The following is a 20,437-nucleotide window of genomic DNA, read 5'->3' as shown; positions in this document are numbered from 1 at the left end:
TCATTCTCTGCACTGCTGGGAGGGGAAGAAGTAGATAATATGGGAGTGAAGTGAATTTTAAGATTTAGTTTATATTTCTGATTGCTCTACTCTGATTTGACTTGTTCTGAATTCAATTAATTTCCCCAAGTTAAGCTGTTTTTCCTATGACAGTAACTGGTCAATGAGCTGCATCACACCAAGTTGTGTCAGTGTTGATCTGCTGGAGGGTAGGAAGACTCTGCAGAGGGACCTGGACAGGCTGGATCAATGGGACAAGGCCAGTTGTAGGTGGTTCAGTAGGAGGAAGTGCTGGGTCCTGCACTTTGGCCACCACAAGTCCATGCAGATCTGCAAGCTGGGGACAAGTGGCTGGAAAACTGCCTGATGGAAGAGGACCTGGGGGTGCTGGTTGACATCCAGCTGATTGTGAGCCAGTGTGTGCCCAGGTGGCCAGGAAGGGCAGTGCCATCCTGGCCCATATCAGCAATAGTGTGGCCAGCAGGAGCAGGGCAGGGATTGTCCCCCTGTGCTCAGCACTGCTGGGGCCACACCTCCAGTGCTGGGTCCAGCTCTGGGCCCCTCACTGTGAGAAAGACACTGAGGGGCTGGAGTGAGTCCAGGGAAGGGCAGTGGGGCTGGGGCAGGGTCTGGAGCACAAGGGCTGTGAGGAGCAGCTGAGGGAGCTGGGGCTGTTTAGCCTGGAGAGGAGGAGGCTCAGGGGAGACCTTACCACTGTCTACAAGTGCCTGAAAGGAGGCTGTAGCAAGGTTGGGATCAGCTTCTTCTCTCAGGCAACCAGCACCAGAACAAGAGGAAATGGCTTCAAGCTGCACCTAGGGAGGTTCAGATTGGACATCAGGAAGAAATTCTTCACAGAAGGGGTGATTGGATATTGGAATGAGCTGCCCAGGGAGGTGGTGGAGTCACTGTACCTGGAGGTGTTTAAGGTAATACTGGATGTGCACTCAGTGCCATGGTCTAGCTGGCCAGGTGGTGTTCAGCCATAGGCTGGACTCGGTGATCTCAGAGATCTTTGCCAATCTAACTGATTCTGTCTTCTCTCCCTGGCATTACCTTGATCCTTAAGCCTTCTGTTACGCTTTTTCTTCCCTGTCCAGCAAAAGAGGAGAGTGATTAAATGGCTTTAGTGGATATCTGGCATCCAGCCAGAGCCAGTCCAATACACCAGGTTTATTCACTTGCTGTATGGGGTTTTTTTCTGTTAATATTCAAACATAACTGGATGACTTGCTGAGAGAGTTTCTTGAACTGGTCAAGCCTCATTTGATCAAGCACCTGCTCCTGAAACTCCAGCACTTTGAGTGTGAAAGGTCATCCTCTACTCTGCTCATCTTTTAGACATGACCAAAGGACACTGTGACGATGGAAACTGAGCGGTCTTGTACAAATGGGAGAGGTTTTTCAGTTACTCATTTGGGTGTTTTCCTTCTTCTGCACCCTTAGAACAGCAAAAGCAGGGAGTGGCAAGAGGTTGTAAGAATATTTTAAAAAATAAGTAGCTTTCTGCTTTTGTATAATTTTATTTCATTTACAAACATCATGCTATATAAAGTTTCTCATTCTTAAATATTTTTAGCTATCTGCTAAGGAGTTGTCTTCTTACTGCTTGTACCACAAATCTACCAAATCCATGTTCTCTGACTGTGTGCTGGAAGATGTTCTTGATTCTGTTTTCTCTCATTTGAACATGCCCACTTTCTATGTTTTTTAGTAATATGCCCAAGATATTCCTTACAGTATTCCCGAGACATTGTCTTACAGTATCTTCCCTTTAAATCCAGGTGCTGAATGTTAAGAGTGCTTTAATCCTTTTCTGTTTGCTTTAAATGTTTCTCTGATGCTGGGCACTACCACCTTAGGTAATCATGGTGTATTTGACTCTTGATAAAATGTGCCTGTTGCCAACACAGTTTTGGAGCAGAGCTAGGAAGAGGCTGGTGCTAACTCTCTATAGGATTAAAGGAAATCATCTAAGCTCTTCTTGTTTCATAGAAAGGACAGAAAACCTCATAAAAATCACTCCCCTTGAGAAACTTTGAAAAGCTGTACAAATAAAAGTTCTTGACAGGTGCTACATATGGTTTCTTGCCACTAGGGCAAATTAGGGTGAGTCTGATGAGATAGTAAAGTGTATGTAATACTGTGTGGTTTTACAAGGTGTTAGTTTGCCATGGTTTGTTTCATACTATCTCTCTTGTTTAAGACTAAGAAAAGAAATCTAGCCTTACTCAGTCATTGTATGAATTTTTAAAACATTATTAAAGGAGCACTATTTTACTATTGCATACTGCTGCACTTTATTATTACATTCTGGTAATAAGTGGCCAAATTCAAATTTGGTAGTCCTGCTATCATCAAAGGGAGAATGAAAAGGCTGGCAGCTGCTTCTCTATCAACTGATAATTCCTGATAACTGACTAGAAGAAAACCTGTATTGCCCACCTATTTTTGCAAGGTAGTTTGTAGGATATGTACTTCCTTTCGTGTTTGGGGTGGTGGTCTTGTTGGTTTGGTTTTTGTTCTATTTTTTTTGTACTGCACACCAAGCTACAACTTGGTTTGATGCATTTCCAGAGGTAAAAATAATGTCCTGATGAGCTTGGGCTGGGATGGCCTGCACTGGCAGAGCATGAGCCCTTCTGGAGAAGACAGCCATGCCCTTTTCCTCCCTAGTGGGACATTTGCCTAGAAACCATGTTGAATCTCAGATTTAATGTGGTTTGGAATAAACATAAAAGGAAAAGGGAGGCAAATATCAGTGTCTGGGGAAGAGTGTAGGTGTCCTGTGCACCCACCCCCACTCCAAGGCTGGCTCCCTAGTGCTGAATGTCCAAAATTAATGATGAGAAATCATACTTAGCTGCTTTTCTGCAAGATAATACTTAATCTTGTCTTTTAACCACCTGGGTTTTTGTTTGTTTGCTTGGGGTTTTTTTTTCTGAAAAAACAAAACAAGCCACTTGGAGGATAGACACAGAAGGAATATTTTCTCCACAGCACAGCTGTTTTCTAATTTGGGATATTTTAATGAATATTGGATGAAGATTTTAAAAGACAAACACAAACAAATCCCATATTTTCCCTATAGCACCATCATCAACACCCCCCAAAAAATCTGTCCAGTGAACTCAGGAGTTTTGGAGGGATTTGTTGGTTGGGTTATTTTTTAGTCTTACTTGAGGTGCAGTTTGGTTTAGTGGCAAGCTGAGAAGAAAATCAGTGTTTTGTGTGTCATTCTAATTACTATACTTGGAAGAGGAAAGCCTGTGTACAACTGGAATTCTTCAGGACAGCAAGCAGAGCTGTTGGTTTAGAGCTGAAGCCTCTTGTATAATGTTATGATAGTACAGGTGTACATTCCCATCTGTTTTCTTCTGATCTGTGAATACATAAACTGCTAAGACAAAGGGAGTTTTGAGACTGATCACTCTGTGCATTTTTTAAATTCATAAAGTGTTGGTTTACAAAGTCTAGAGGGTAAGGTCTGCTACTAGAAATGTGTCTTTTGTTTGATGTGCTCTGAGTAAATTTCACCAAAATATTACAAAGGAGTTACCTGTTCCTACCTGTGGTAGGACTTCCAAAGCATTAATGCCTTCTGCAAATAATATTTCTTTTCTATTTTTTTGCTGGGTTCTAGCCTCTAATACAGAAAAAGCTGGACTTTTTTTTTTTAATTAAAGTTACAGTAGACACACAGATACTCTTTTTTTTTCTCCACAGTTTTTCAGGATCAAAGGCATCTTGAAATGTTCTTTAAAACAGGATTAGCGTCACATAAAACAAATGTTAAATCTACAATAGAGTCTGACTGTTGTTCTAAGTAGGTTCCTGGCTTACTTCCTGAAGGTGCATTACTCACCCATGTGTATTCTAGATGTTAACTCAGTTTTCTTTGATTCTGGCAAGTGTTTGTATATTCAGCCTCACCATAGAAGCGTTATGGTCTGAATGAATATGGAAATGACATGGAAAGAAGCTTGTAATATAAACGCTATTGATAGGTTGGGCAGAAATGTGTCCAAGACTTAGGGGGAAAACCCACACAAAACCAAACAAAAAACCCTAAAATTTTTAGTATATTAATAATTTTATTATATAGTTGATTTTAAATCTAGGAGGACTGTGCTTGTTGTATGATGATAGAAATTTGATAGCAACTGTACGTCTTCCAACAGGTAACATTTCAGGCTTGCAGCATTTCTGAAGCAAGGTATCTCTATGATCAGCTAGCTACAATTTGTCCCATTGTGGTGAGTAATAGACATCTGTCAGATGAACTCTTCCTTAATAGCAGAAATCACTATATATTTAAAAAATAATACCCAAATTGCAAGCTCACAAATTGGATAGTCTGGGAGAAGACTAGGTTGCCGCATGGGTCGTGTTAACTATTTAATGTGCAAATGACACCACAAAACAGATAATATCTGTTCCTTCTTGGCCCTTGTGTCTATTTCTTCCCCTCGTCTCTCACTCCCACATGCGTGAGACTCTTGTTAAATAGTTTTAGAAATAGATTTGGGCAGATTTCATGAAAGCAAGGCAAGCTTGGTCTTAAAACAATTTTTAATTTTCCAACTGGTGTTGAAAACCCTCTGGTGCTACAGAGGATTTCAGCTTAAGTAATTTAAATTTGTCCCTTTTATAAGCATGTATTTGCTTATAAAGTATTTGTCTGGTCTGAATGATGAGAAGATCCTACCCTGAGTGAGGTATGTTCCATCTGTGTTACTAAGGTGCCTGGCCAAACAAAAATAAACAAAATAAATTAATTTCCAGATGAACTTCGGAAGTGAGCAAGCAGAATACTTGCTGATTTGTCTCAAAAGTGCTTCTGCCAGTGTCAGTTTTGCATTCCTGAAATGCTGATCTGTAGAGGTGAAACATTTGGAGAGTGTAAGAAGCCACTTTAAGGAATGCTAACCCTTGACCCAGGCGTTTTTTGGAGGCAGCAGTTGAGATATTTCTGGTTATTCGGGCTTTGGCTGGATGTCAAACTGAAATATATATACTTCAGCTCCTTCTGGATCCCTTTCCAGTGGGGTTGTACTTTGCTTCTGGTTCCTTGGCCTGTCCTTTGTTTTGATGTCAGCTGTTCCATTTTAGATGGCGCTGAGTGCTGCGTCTCCATTTTACCGAGGCTACGTGTCTGACATTGACTGTCGCTGGGGCGTGATCTCCGCCTCTGTGGATGACCGAACGCGCGAGGAGCGGGGGCTGGAGGTACGCCGTGCTCCTCCTAGGCATCTGGGGCTTTGGGGCAAAACAGTTAAATCTTCATTATCACAGTCTGCTTGTGCTCATCAGAATCCCTAGTGAGGAAGTGTGATGGTGTTTGTGGTAAATACAGGAGAGATGGTGTAAACACTCGCCTTGGTTGGTCAGGTTGTGTTAACAAATACATACTTTTAATTAGGTCTGGAATCCCAGTCTTCCACAGCTAGCTGAAAAGGGCCCCAGTGAGGAAACTTGCTAATTTATGCTTGAGCCCAAAAGGCAAAAGTTGCATTAGATTAAATAGTGGATGCTGCTGAGTAGTATAAACTAGAACTAAATCAAGAGAGCCAGGTATAAGAACTTGTAGAATTTCTCGAAGCAGGAATTTCCGTTCAATGCACTTACACAATTACATAAAATTAATAAGTTTTTAAATTTACTTGATATATTTAATTTAATTTAATTTTCTTGAACTACCTATTTTAAGGGCATCTCTAACAGTGTGCACATAGTGAAACTGTTGGTATTTGTTTAATGCTTTCCAGGTGCTTGGGGTAATGTCATACTACATCAGAAAAACATTTCTACATCTAGAGAATTCTAGTAAATGTGTGATTACTGATTTTTTGCTCAGATATATATGTCTGCAAACAAAATAGTCATAATTCCAGAATCACTTTATATTGAGCCTATTTAAGACTCGTGCTTTTAATAATTTTAATTGAAGTTGTAGGGTTTTTTAAATAGGATAGTAATTCTCAAGTGTCATTAGTGAGCAAAACTTAGGTAACATTGTTAACAAGATGTTAAAATATTGTATTCTTAAATTATATAGCCACTGAAGAACAACCATTATAGAATCAGTAAATCCAGATATGATTCCATAGACAGTTATCTATCTGAATGTGGTGAGAAATACAATGACATTGATTTGACAATAGACAAAGATATCTACGAGCACCTAATAAAGGAAGGTAAGTGTTTGCTTCATTATGAGCAGGTTAAGAATTATGTTTGCAGTATGTGGGGATATTTTGTGGTTTTTGTTGTTGTTTGTTACAAACATTGTGCAGCCCTCAGAGTGATTTCCTACTCAGGGAGTATCTGTGCAGAGTGGTCTTGAGAGTTTTTTACAAAGGATTAATTTGTAACAGAAACTGTCCCTAATACATCAAACTGAGTTTCTCAAGCTGGAATTAATGGTTTATTTTTGTGGAGAAAGCCAAACTGCTTTAGGAAACATGGCACAGAATGCATCAGAAAACAGGAAGAATAGCAGCCACACCAATACTCAGCTGCCATTTCCAAACAAGAATCTGTTTGGTTCGGGGGTTTTTGCTGTTTTTAATAATTTCCTTCCTTCCTGAAGTCATCACTTTAACAGGATGTGGTGGGCTGAGGTAGCACTTCAGTGTTAGATGCTTTCAGTCTTGTTAAAAAAATTGTTTAAAAAATATTTCTAGAGCCTGTTTTGATGTGTATGAATTGTTTGTTTGAATTTTCATTTTGTAGGTATTGACCACCTTTTGGCACAGCATATTGCACACTTGTTCATTCGAGACCCATTGACTTTGTTTGAGGAGAAAATACATCTAGATGATGCAAATGAATCCGACCATTTTGAGGTTATGTCTAATTTAGAGGAATTTAATAAATATATATATATATAATTGCTTATCTTCATAATAGTGAATTGGAGGATGGCTGTATTAGCTAAGAATTGTTTCACTTCAGGTAGTTTTTTTAGCATATGACTTTGCAGTTATAAGCACATTCATTTATTCATTTTATCTTTTATTTAGAAGGTGATGGCTTATACTTTAAACTAAATAAAATATGAAGGGCCTAAATTATAGCTATGTATATAAATGTGAAGGGGAACTGTCAATTTTTAAGGCTTCCTGAAACCTGGTTTGTTTTTTATTTATGTAGAAATCTCTCTTTTACAGCTTTATGATATAATAGCTGTGGTAATATTAGGCCTTTTTAGTTCAGGATGTGTCAGCTCCTCATGAAAAAGTAAAGTCAGCTGCATGCCAGTCCCTTAGTATCTTGTGCATAATACTCAACCAAAACAGCATGAGAAAGTACAACATGTTTGCTCCTAGGTTGGGTAGTTGTACTGTGGGCTTTAGGAAATTACAGCACTTACTTTGGAACCACTTCTCCAACCTGCTACACTGTTCCACAGAAGACACTAGGACTCTGGTTATCTGCTTATTTTTCTTCAATTATATTATAGAATGATGTGCATCTTGATTGTGACAGATTATTTCATGTGCTTTGCAGAATATTCAGTCTACAAACTGGCAGACAATGAGGTTTAAGCCACCACCTCCAAATTCAGATATTGGATGGAGAGTGGAATTCAGACCTATGGAGGTAAGGAAGACATCAGTATGTACAAGAGCACGTTTCCTTTTAAGTGGAAAAGTACCAGGCATTCTGCCATCCAGTATCAAACTCCTGTTACTTGTGCTGTGTTTTCTCCCCTTTGATTTGCTGGATGCAAGTGAAGTGGACAGCAGTATTTAATCAGACATGGACTGTGGGAATGTAACTGACAGGAGAATCCACTGCAGTACATCAACGCATGCTAATGGATTTGGGGTGATGGGGAAAGGAATTAGGCTTGTATTAAAGCAGCAGCAAACAAAGCCCCATTTAGCTTCTAGAGACTGTATTTCTCTAGTACATTTCCTGGTGCTGAACAATTCCACTGTCACAGTTGTGTTTTTTTTCACAAAGTCCTTTTATTCTATAGTAGTCTGTTTCTAAGCTCTCTGAATTTAATCCTTTTAGAGTGGAAATTTAAATGCTACTATACTTCTGTAATTAGAGAGCCTGAAGGTGCAGGTTATTAGTCTTTTGAAACACAAGTGTGCTTTGCATGGAATTGCAGGGTTGAGTTTGTTGCAGCCTGTGCGTGCTTTGTGCGCTGGAAGTCAGTGCTGGTGGTTGTGTGTGGGGGTCAGCCCTCGGCGAGGGCAGCGTGTGTGAGCTCGAGTGCCAGCATGAGCTCCGAGTCAAACTGTCCTCACTGGCCTTGCATGGGTGTGCTCCCCCCAAAGTAATTGAATCTCTGCTCCTTTCCTGTCTAGGTCCAGTTAACAGACTTTGAAAACTCTGCTTATGTTGTGTTTGTGGTATTGCTAACCAGAGTGATTCTGTCATATAAACTGGATTTTCTCATTCCTTTGTCCAAGGTAGGTGTGAAAGATCAGATCTGTTAGAGCTAAATGTAAGGCATCAAGTCTGATTTTTATCCCCTGCAAGCTAGGAAATAATACTTGTCCACTTACAGAACAGTTCATTTCTATCTTCCAGTCAGTTTTCATCTGTACCAGTACTTTGGATTAATTTAAACTCTACAATATTAAACAAATATTTTACTGCTGTCTCATGGAATTAAACATAGACAAATGCTGTAGGAATTTCTGTGATGCCTAGCACTGAACTGCTGCAGAAATGTTGAGAAATAGCATTGTCACAAGGCTGTTTGGAGGCTGGGAAAGGGTATGTTTCCCCCATTTTACGTGCAGGGGAGAAATATGTGGAACTCAAAATGAAAACTTTAGAGTTATTTAACATTAATGTTGCCTGTGTCTCATGCTCTTATTCTGTGTTTTGTTTGTAGGTAGTGGGGAGGGAAGGGGGGAGTTCAGCATGCTTAGTGTTACATAGTATTTGAATGGAAACAAACACTGCTGATTCTGGTCACAGCTGTGGCTTGCCTTTAGACAGACAAGCCATGCAAAATGTACTTTTTTCTTTAATCTTGCCCTCACAATTGCTGAATTGTTTTGTGTGAAACTGTCCTTGCATGTCCTTTTTCTGAGGCACTTGACCAAAAAATGTCTTTTTAGATGGATATTCCTGTGATGTTATAGGTAGCTTTAAAAAAGATCTTGTGGGGCAGAAGGTTTTTGACACTATACTGGAAAATCCTGCATAACCACAGTATCCTGTGGCTTTTCATAGAGTTTTTTTAATTAAAATGGAGAAAAATATTGAAGTAATAAATTTACAGTAATCATACCATTCATACATGGTATGATTTGATATGACTTCTAAAAGGAGATGTCAGGGAGTTCAGACTCCATGAATAATGCAGCAGTTTAGCAGTTAGATTGCATAATAACATTGTTATTTGAGTGTCTCAAAAGCACAAAAATTTTAACTACCAGTTAAGAGTGAATAAGAGATCAGGTGCTGAAAGAACCTGAACAGAATTGCAGGGCTGGGGGGCTTAAAATTGCTTAAGCTTGCCAAGCAATTTGGCAGGTAATGCAACACAGAATTGCACAACCATTGGTAAGCCTGCCTCTTTCACATAAAATAATAGGGGGTTATGGGGCTAATCTCACACTAATCTTGGCTGTCTGATTGAATGTGGTTGAACACTCATCAGCTGGGACTGGAGTTCTTTCAAACTCTCAAAACAACCTGTTGTGTAAATAGGTTTCATAATATAAAGTGAATTGAAAACAAAGGTGTGGAAGGTAAGAAGTAAGTGAAGCTTTTGCATAGCCTTTAGTTAAATATCAGACAAAGAATTCAGAGAAATATCCCTTTTTCTGAAGACAGGATGGTAAAGCTAATGTCCAAAAGCTGTATGATGTTAATTACCAAAGAACTTGGACAAAATCTTCCATCCAGAAAGACAGAGCAATGCTTATGCCATTTGCAGAGCAAACGTAGTTTTGGGGACTTTTGAGAAGCCTGAAATTTAGAACTTTTTTTGCTGGCAATCTAAGTTTAAATACCTAACAAGTTTGGAATGGAATAGATACAATTCTATACAAACTTACTTGAATGCTGTTTCTGAACATTTGTTTAATACAATCATAATTCTTCTAAAGACAGCGGTGATTTTGTTAATAAAAGCAGGAAATTATGGCTAGGGAAATTGAAATTTTCTTCTTCCGTACTTATTTAAATTGCATCTAAATATGCAAAGAAGTCTGCCAGAAGGGATATAACCTGTTAATTGTAACTGTTCATATGTTTTCATCCAAACTGAAATTAGCATAGCATGTTCTAACACAATACCATTACCTATTCTGCTGGAGACCCAGTTTCATAAAATGTCATCTATTGGTGGGTTTGTTCTGGACACTGAAGAATGAAATAAAATTTAGCTTCACAGCTTGACCTTGTGTGATGAAGTAGTAAGAAATATAGTAGATATTTCAACTTATGAAACACAAATGTGACGTTTTGGTAGAATCTTACTTTTCTAAAGTATCACAGCACAGATCTCTGAAATATTTCTTTTTTGCCAGGTGGATGAAAACATGAAGGTGGCCCAGAAAAGAGATGCTGTACGACAGGGAATGTTTTACTTCAGAAAAGATATCTGCAAAGGTATCACATCAAGTAATCTGACTAACATTGTTGTGGATGTTTAGCACGTCTTGCCTTTTTTACCATTTTTTTCCTTTCCCTTTGTCACACATGAAGGTGGAAATGTTGTTTTGGATGGATGTGGCTCTGCACAGAATGGGACAAGCACTGATGCAGAAGAGTACACCTTAATGAGCATCGACACAATTATCAATGGGAAGGTAATAGCCTCTTCTACCTGGAACACTTCCTATTCTACTCTCCCAGAAACCAGACTGAGTGTGTTTTATGCTGATTCTGTTCTCTTACACAGGAAGGAGTCTTTCCAGGTTTGATCCCAATTTTGAATTCCTATCTTGAAAACATGGAAGTGGATGTGGATACAAGATGCAGCATCCTAAACTACCTGAAGCTAATAAAAAAGAGAGCCTCTGGTATGTTTGATATTTTTGGGTATTGACTTTCTTGGCGTTTTTCTACTTTCAATTGGATAAGACTGATGGGACCTGTGGATGTCTTGTTAGCTGTTAAATCATTAGAGCAAAGGACTCGAGTGTGTTCTCTAGCTTAAATCTTGTCCTGTCTATTTTTGATCTGTAGTGTTTAGTGATCCATTTTAGAACTTAAATTCAGAGTAACTGATAGAGTAACAATCATGGTTTAGAGGATAGTACGTACCCAGTCCTCGATTTTGCTTTTCAACACCATTTACTGCTGTTTTGCCACTGTATTGTCTGTCCACTTTGTAGTAGTTTACACATACACTAGTCCACTTTCCCTGTCACTTGAGTGTTGTAAGAGTATTTGAGGCTGGGTCTGTAGCTTGCCTGAGATTACTGGTGTGACTCCAAAGCATTCATAAGTGTAAACTCAGGTCTGCTAGACCATGGGACCTAGACTTTAGCTCACTGATAAGAAGGTCCTTCTGCTAGCAGCAGAACTCCTTCAAGGGGAAGCAGAGCAGGCTCTTCCACAGTCATTCCCACGTTGCAATGTTTTTCAAGACAGGTGTATAATGACTGTTTATGTATCTTCATAAAATGCAGCAGTATAATAAGTAAAAGATGCAGGCTAAACTTAATTCAGAACTGTGTGCTTAGCTCAGTCTGTGTCAACTTTTTAACTTTTTTTGTGTAAATCACTCGTATAACTGCATTGATGAAAATTTAACTAGATGCTTAATTTTAGCCTCCTAAGTCAAGAATGTTTTTCTCTTAGGCCTCCCCCCCGCCCCAAGTTTTAAACTAAAGTGCTGCATTCCTCTTTAATTCCTGAAAATTGCTGTAGAAGCTTCTAGGTAAAGACCTTTCCAAAGCTGAGGTGGAAATCAGGATTTTGTCTTATCTGGTAATTCACTACATTAACAGTTCTTCAGAACGGTAACATGTTTTTAAACATTCCCTTGTTTGTTGTTTGGGGTTTTTTCCTTCAGAAAAATGGTCTTGAGAAAATAAGGAATCCATAACTGTAGCAGGCCTTTTCCCTAAGGCCTAGTGACCAGCTGCAGGTGTTCCCCACCAAAGAAAAGCTTTGCTGCCTGGTGCAAAGTTGCAGTCATTGCAAAAGTCAGCTCCTGTATTTACAGACCTAAAAGCTGTGAGCGTGAGGTAGATAAGAGTGTAGGGTTTATAGTTCAGGTCTTACAAACTGAAATTACTTTTAAATGAAGCTTCTTAAGAACTAGAATTCACAGAATAAAAAAGCATTAGGTATTGTATTACTGTGCCACAGTGTTTCTCAGCTGTGAGCTTTGGATTATTCCAGTTTACTCTTGATCTTAAATCAAATGTTCCTTATCCACAGCCTGTTTAGTATGAGTCACATCCACAAAGAGTGGCCATTTTTCAGATTTCTCAAATGGTGAGAAAGCACACAGCACTCATGAATTAAGATCACTGACACCTTAGCTGCTGTGGCTGTAACCTTGCCCTGGCATAATTCATTTGAGCCTCAGTCACCTCCTCTCCTGCAGCACAGCAGGTCTTACCCTCCTGGCCTCTGTATCGCTGGTGTGTGATTGCCACCACTCAGTGAGACTACAGATTGCTAGGCAGGCAGCAGCTCTGACCACCACCAGTTATTAATGCAAGCAGTACTGAGGTAGCAGCATCGAGTGGTCCTTGTCCTGCTGTGCTCTCCTGGCTGCCTGCAGTGCAGTAATCACAGAGCTTGATGAGCCTTCACAGATGTGCTTTCCATGATCTTTGCCTTACCTTTCTTGAAGCAGTTACACTTTGGCTCCCCCTAAAGTCATATAATAAGAAATTACACAGTTCTGTGGTATGCTTTTTGAAAAAATTAATTCTCTAGTTTTTCTCATTTAAATGCTCTTCACAGTTATTCCATGATACACCTTCTAGTTCCTGTGTTGTAGGATCATGTTTATCTACTCACTTGTCATCAGCATTCATAATTGTGTGGACCTCTCCAGTATATTGTTGCTCCTGCACGTACAACTCCCTTTGCCCCTCCTTGCTGGAAAGTGTCTCACACCTTTTGGCAGTCAGTGGTGCCATACTGTACTGGCACAGCGTGGCACTCCTGAGAGCTGCAGGCTGTGCTCCCAGTGCAGGTGTGCAGGGTGCGGCGGGGCCGGGATAGGGAGTGCCGGGCTGCCTGGCCACTAGGGGTCCGTGTTGCCGTGCTGGACCCTGCCTGCTCCTGCAGCGCTGCGCCTGCACGGCTTGCACTGCAAACCTGTCTGTTCCTGAGCTGCACTGCAAACCTGTCTGTTCCTGAGCTGCACTCCTGCTTGCACTGCAAACCTGTCTGTTCCTGAGCTGCACTGCAAACCTGTCTGTTCCTGAGCTGCACTCCTGCTTGCACTGCAAACCTGTCTGTTCCTGAGCTGCACTGCAAACCTGTCTGTTCCTGAGCTTCACTCTACTCAGCTCCTGCCTCCACTGGCTTTCTTGCAGGCTCCCTGCTTCTCTTTGGTGTCAGAAAGTTTGCATGTTGAGTTTTAGTGCCTTCAATAAGTAAAGCCTCTTGAGTAATTTTTTTCCTGCCCTCTTATGTAGAAGTGTAAACTCTGGCCTCATTCCTTGAAAACATTATTTCTGGTTTTTGGAAGCACATTTTGATTTCTAGTAACCTTTTTCATTCTGCTTTTCTTTCCGGTACTTTCTGCAGTTTTTCTGATTTGTCTTCATGTACATCTGTTCAAAACCACTGCTAGGATATTTTTAGTGTTGGATTCTTTTTACTTTTTACTTGTGTGTTCCTTCATGCTTTCTCTAACTTGATTCCTCTTGCTTTATTATAATATTCTTAAACCGAAGACTTCTGTAGTGGAAGCCATTGACTCTTCCCACTCTCACAGTGAAGGTGATGTTTTGGTAGCTAGCCATGAAAGTTTTTCTGGGCTCTTTGAGCATCCCATCAGCCCATCTTAATGTCTTAAAACAGTCAGAATTACCTTAAACTTGTATTAGTTAAGGTTTGCTTGCATGTGCTGCATTCAGGAGCAAGATTCAGCAGCCTGGACCCCGGTGTCCAGCCAGCCCCCAGCTGCAGCTTCATGGGGCTGCCAGTCTCCTGCAAGTGGTGTGTGTCGTTCAGTGACCTTTTACAGAGGTGCTGGGGACCCTTAGGTACCTGCTGACCAACCCAAGAACTGTGCAGTGAAGCAGAGGCACTGTGTACAAACCAGAAGTTGGTATAATTGGGAACCAGCCTGTTTTTTGCTAGAGTAGCTGCCAGAGGAAGAATAATAAGCCAGGGTTGACTGACCAAAACTAGCAGGTCAGTTGGATGGATCAACTGCAAACTTATTCTATATAAATGTAGTAGTGCAGAGGTGTCTGTTGATTCATCTCAGCCAGATTCTCTGTTAAATTAAATGTTTAAGAGCTTTTGCTGTACAGTCTGTTGGTAGCACCTGTTCTAGTTCAGGTTCTACTTCTCTCTGCATTGTGTCATTGGAACATCTGAATGCTGGAAAACTGCACCAGATAAGTGTCATTTAGACCATCAGGGAAAAGTCAAGCTTAATTGTGCCTGCCATTTAGCCATATTTGAAAACCAAAAAGTAGAGGAATGTGTTTCTCATGAAAGCATGGGCTACTCAGTAATTGTGTATATAGTGCACAGAACTCTAGGTGTTCTACTGCTAAATTAGATGTATAAAGTGTGAAATTTAATTGCTCTTGCCCACAGGAGAGTTAATGACAGTGGCTCGATGGATGAGGGAATTCATCGCACAGCATCCAGACTACAAGCAAGACAGTGTGATAACTGATGAAATTAATTACAGCCTTATGTGGAAATGCAACCAGATTGCTCAAGGCCAGGCAGAGTGTCCTGAACTACTGGGGGTAGGATTTAATAAGAAACAAAGTGGAAATAAAACTGACTCTTTGTAATGAATGAATTAATGCTTCTTAAATAATAAAAAGATTAAGCCTTTTAGCAAAGCACTAGCAAAGATACTGTGAATCTGGTACAGTTTCATGGTGTGAAGACCAAAACAGGGATACTGCACTATAAAATGGACCAATCTGCCTAAATATTCATTTAAGGCATCCTAAAATAGGCATATTCTTATTGTTAAGGTTTATACAATATACATGTAAATAGTAAAATATTTTTATGATTAACATCAATGTATTTTAATAACATTGTAACTAAGGTTATTGTGAATTAGCTTGTAACTTTTTTATGCTTAATATAGAAAGAAAAATTGTCATGAACAGCTTTGTAAATGTAATGGTACTTGTATATTATATGCATTCCAGTTACTGAATGTTTACTGTAATTTTTTTAACCTGGAATGTGCTAAGTAATTTACCTTATTGTGTAAGAAAAAAAATCCTTCTGGATCTACCTGAATCGCAGATACTTCTTCCTTCCATTGGGTTTTGAAAGTATGTAAGAACAGACAAATATACGTGCATCCGAGCTGTTAATCTTACAGTAGTTTCTCAGTTGCCACAAGACCTTCATCCATTTGTAAACTGTAAAACTCAGAGGAGCAGATCTGTCTTTATTCAGATAATGCAAGTCAGCCTGCCTGCAGATGCAGTTATTTTCTTCCCCTCTGAAATAAGCTGCATGCTGTCTCAGTTCAGAAAATCTGCCCGATGATTTCACCAAAAAGTAATAACGGGAGATGTGTGGAAAGGAAGGAGGAAATGAGAGCTGGACATGCAGACCTCCTCACAGAGGAACCAGAGACACCTGCTCTGGACTCCAGCCTGCTTAACTGCTCTTCTCCCACACTGCTGCTGCTGCTCCCATAGTCAGCAATGAGTGCAGCACAAAACCAAACTTCTGTCCATTCTTCCTGAAGGTTGAGTTTCTCATTTTGTCATTTTGTTAATTATAAATATTTTTGTCAGCACGTTTATTTTCTCTAAGGTAATTCATGTAGGTGGCTGGGATTACCTACATAGCTGTAGTTATGGACAATTTAATCCCCTCTAGAAAACAGTTGAAAGAGAAATTTTGGAATGCACTAATCCTTTGAATTGGAAGCTGGTGCTGGGAGTGACTGTAATCTATTTCAATTCAGCCATTGCATCTGTAAATAAAGCAAAGTTATGGGGCCTTTTTGATTTAGCTTCTTAACTGATTTCTAAAAGTGAATTGCATTAGGGGTAGAAGATGCAAAGCTTATGGAAGCATATTAAAATCCCTAAGATCTAATGATTTTTTTAAAAGAACTAATGGAGAAACTGCAGTGAGAGGTACACCAAGAAGCTTTTATGTACTGAATTACACTTCATTCTGTGTTCACGGGTGTGCTTTAGAGAATAAAAAGAATACTTTTTCTCTGCAGTGGTGAATTTGTTTTAATTAAGATGTAGGCATATGCTAATTTAGTTTCTGTAACAAGGAAATAAAAATAAAATTTGCAGTATTTGTTGGTCACTTGCATGACTTGAACCCACATTTTTAGATTCAAAAAGGAGGAGTTGCATACCTGGCAGGTACAAACCAGACTTACTTTGTTCACAGTGGAGCTGCTCAGGACTCAGACAAATGGTCTGACACTCCTACAGCAAAGAAGTCCTTGCTATTGTTAAAACTGTAGCATCTGTCTGATTGCACAGCATGAGCCACTATGCTTGGAAAACCCTTAAAAATAGTTGGAATGTTTTTCTGCTGGTACTGCTTCAATACATGTCCTTATTCCCTTTCAGTTGACATTGAAGCATCCCTCTGGCCAGCTATGTGTCCTGTAAGATAGAGAACATTTTGTCACAATGCCTAAAAAGTTGTGGCTGGAAATTTCCCTCCTGATTTCTTGTGTGCATGTTTCCAGAAGGGATGGGTGAGATCAAACACAGAGCTGCTTCTGTTTTTTAAGACATGCATGTTTGCAGTCAGAGTTACCTTAAACTTGTAGAAGTTAAGGTTTGCTTGCATGTCTAAGCATTGTACACTCACTAGATGAAGAGTTCAGGGATGTGATCCAGCCTGTTCTTTATGGTGTGCTAAAGGCTGTCAGTGCAAACCAGAGTTGCTGCAGGGACAGGGGGCAAGCTTTGCCACTGTCTTTGAATACAACTTAGAGGTGGCTCTGTTCTATCTGTGCCCACTCTGAGGTAGAGAAGCAAACCCTAGTCCAAGCCTCAAGCCCTGGCTGGCCTTTTGAAGAGAGCATGAGAAACTCCTTTGGGCTATGCATACAGGAACTTTTGGTTCTGCAGTCATGAAACGCTATAGTGGAAATAATGACCTTTCCATCAGTCATGTGAGCAAAGGGAGGGGAAGAAGTATCAGCACTTGAGGTGAATTGTGATTGATTCCTTGCCCAAAGACTGACTATGCATCAGTCATGGCACTTTCAGTGATCGTTGTGTTGGTCTCAGTTCAGCCCCAGTAGCGCCCTTCATGTCTACACTCCATTTTCAGCTAAGAGCTTCCATTGTGATCTTCAGAGGTCTGGATGCTATGAAATCTGATTCCAGTTTTCTCTTGTATCAGACTATTTATGTTCAAGTGTCTTTGTTTCTGGGTTATGACAGCCATACTTTTATCATGGCCTGCATCCTTAAAATGTCTCCTTTTGTGTGTGCACAGAGCTCTGCAAGCAGCTTGCCTTTCTCACAGTGGTGCAAGCCTGCTTCAGCCTGGGTTCCTCCCTCCACTGGGCCACAGGTCCTGCCAGGAGCCCGTGCCATTGTGGATTTCCCACAGGATCACAGCCTCCTTTGGGCATCCATCTGTTTTGCTGGGGGTTCTAGGAGCTGCAGGTGGATCTCTGCATCACCACAGGCCTTCATGGGCTACAGGGAATCTCTGCTCTGTCAGCTGGAGAGCCAACCACCTTCCCCTCTTCCTTCTCTGACCTTGGTGTCTGCAGAGCTGTTTCTCACACATATTCTCACTCCCCTTCTCGGGATCTCTCTCTGGTCAGAGTAACTCAGTGAAAAGTTAGAAAGTCTCTTTTCCCAGCCCGGTGCTCAAAGAAGGAGTCAGAGCTCTGCAGTTCTCGGTCTCAAGGTTGTTTATTGTTCCTTATCTACAAAATATTTTCTCCTGTCCAGCTGAGGTCTGTTCAGCAAGACAGTCAGAGGCATTCTTCCTGCCCCCAGGGCGGTGTTATGTCTTTGTAGTAAAAACTACGTGTACAATGTTTACAATTACTTTCCAATACCTATCACCCATGTTAGACAGTGAGCTTCTACTCTAAACCAATCTAAAAGTGCCAAGACCACAGCAGAAGATGGAGGCCAAGAAGAAGAAGGAGAAAGGCTGGACACATCCAGATTCCTCTATCTTGCCCTTTGAACCCCCATTCTAAAATCCCCAAAATCTCCTTTTTTACCCCGTGATAAATTCACTATCATTCAACTTAAACTGTCGTGGCTTGCAGATCTTCATCTAAGGTTGGTAACTTGCTCCACGGGTCATAATCAAAACCACAGGGATCTTGGGCTCTGTGCCAGCATCTCTGAGCCCCCTGGCAGGGGTCTTAGCTGCTCAGGACAGCCAGAGGGATGTCCTGGGTTCCAACATCCCCTCTTCCAGCTGAGTGCTGATCCGCAGTTTTTTCCCTGTTTCTTAAAAATACTATTCCAGAAGCACCACTGCTGTTGATGATGGGCTCAGCCTGGGCCAGCAGCAGGTCCATGTTGGAGCCATCTGTCATTGACTCTGTTGCACATGGGGGAAGCTTCCAGCAGCTTCTCGCCCAAGCCACCCCTATAGCCTACCCAATACCAAAATAGGGCCATGCAGACCAAATACAGTGTTCCCTGGAATAAGATTCCCTTAGAAATGGGAATCTCCTGGTAAGGTTCTCCTAGACAGGTAAAGTCAGGAAGGCTTTGCACGCTACAACACTTTCTGCCCATTCCCTCTCAAGCATGAGGATTCACTCTACAGCAGTGGGAGTAGTAAATGCAGGTTTCTGCAGCTTGTGTGGCAGCATTGTGTCTCCCTCTGAACAAAGCAATGTCTTTCCTGAAGAATAGTGTAACTGTAAATGCTGCCTTAAGAATTGAACAACTAGGCAAGATGCTATGGCTTATGTTAAGCAAGAAATGGCTGTAAACTCTTCTCTCAGTCTTTGAAAATGATGTTAATTTAGCCATTGAATTTAGTTATGTATCACAAATTTACCCCAAAGTTACATCCCTGTGACATGACACAAAGGGAAAACTAAAGTCATGCTGACAGTGAGAAAGTAAAAAGTAAATTTTCCTTCACTTCCCAGTGAAGGAAAGTTAAAATAATACCCAGAGCCACATTGTGCCCAAAAAAAAAATGTTGGTACATGATGGCTCCTCATCATTGACTTCTAAGAGTTTGTGTTCTGGTCAGAAAAAATGCTAGTTTATAAAATATTTAAGCAACAACAATTGTTCCTACTCTGGAAAAAGTCCAAGCTCGTATTAAATGCAATTAGATCAAAAGTAAGCAGATTTTTATCTGATGGTACAGGGTGATGGTATAGATTTTGATGAAAGATCTTAAGGAGTGCCTTGACTACAGCCAGTCTGTGTGGCAGTGAGGAGTTGCTTGCTATGTGTTGCTCTGGCAGGTCATGTTCAGAAGAGGTGACTGGGGACAGGGAAGAGGAAAGAATGAAAGAAAGAAGCCTATTGCCATCCTGAGGGGTTCCACTTTTCTCTCTACTCTTTGATTTGTGCTGGGGAAGCATCTGTGCCAAGACGACCTCAAGTTCCCCAGCATTCTTCAGTTAGGTTTCTTCTTTCCCTTCAGCCATTTTCTAGCTTGGACTATATTCCTTCCCGTCTGTTCCCATCTGTGCATGCACAGGCAGAGCTGGACATCTAATCCTTGCCAGCTTACTCACCACATGGGCATTCAGAGACCAAGAACTTGGAGTGTTTTTCTTGGCACCACAAGGGACTGAGACTCCTTGCCCAGAGACCGTCACACAGCTGCCTAATGAAAAACAGGAAAGCCTTCCAGCAAAAAAAATACCTCTGCTGAGGGGAAGCAAGACTTGGCATCACCCACATTTCCTACCTTTCATCCCACTCTGCAGCATTTCTGTGTGTTATTCATCCCACTGGCATCAGCTACAGGCATCTGATTCTAAAGAGCAGTAGGACAGAGGATGGCATGGGATGTTAGTGGGGGCAGGCCAAGCTGGCAGCCAGCTCTCCAGACCCCCCAGACTGGAGAGCAGGAGATGGGGCTGTTGTACTCTGTCTCAGACACAAACTGGACCACTGAGCACAAACCACTTCTGCCTGTAACTTCTCGCCCTGGCAGGGTGAACCAGAGCAATGCAATCTCTGATGGGATCCCTGGGCTTTGGCAGTGTGACCATTGCCAGCAAAATGAAATAACCTGGGCACAGAGAGCAGGAACCAGGCAGAGTCCTCACTGGGGTGTGCTCAAGGCACGGGGATGAGGCTGAACGGAGCTCATTGCTAAGGCCAGAGCC

The 20,437-nt window shown here is 41.1% G+C and overlaps 1 protein-coding gene across 1 annotated transcript in view; it reads left to right on the top strand.

Annotated features, from left to right (window-relative positions):
• The window catches only part of GCLC (glutamate-cysteine ligase catalytic subunit), a 36,858-nt gene extending 20,418 nt beyond the window's left edge, over positions 1-16,440 (top strand). The window contains exons 7-16 of the mRNA XM_054280187.1: positions 4,182-4,256; positions 5,113-5,229; positions 6,059-6,197; positions 6,736-6,848; positions 7,513-7,605; positions 8,325-8,429; positions 10,509-10,590; positions 10,687-10,790; positions 10,883-11,003; positions 14,728-16,440. Coding sequence (XP_054136162.1) covers positions 4,182-4,256; positions 5,113-5,229; positions 6,059-6,197; positions 6,736-6,848; positions 7,513-7,605; positions 8,325-8,429; positions 10,509-10,590; positions 10,687-10,790; positions 10,883-11,003; positions 14,728-14,933 — 1,155 coding nt within the window. The 3' untranslated portion in view covers positions 14,934-16,440. The remainder of the gene's footprint in view (positions 1-4,181; positions 4,257-5,112; positions 5,230-6,058; positions 6,198-6,735; positions 6,849-7,512; positions 7,606-8,324; positions 8,430-10,508; positions 10,591-10,686; positions 10,791-10,882; positions 11,004-14,727) is intronic.
• Positions 16,441-20,437: the final 3,997 nt, after the last annotated feature.

Source organism: Melozone crissalis, unplaced genomic scaffold (genome assembly GCF_028551555.1).
Source record: "Melozone crissalis strain CALT ecotype California unplaced genomic scaffold, PUWL_Pcris_2 ptg000027l_1, whole genome shotgun sequence".
NCBI classification, from domain to species: Eukaryota; Metazoa; Chordata; class Aves; order Passeriformes; family Passerellidae; genus Melozone; species Melozone crissalis.
The sequence above is the reverse complement of the archived record's forward strand: the minus strand, read 5'-3'. Positions and strand labels throughout refer to the sequence as shown.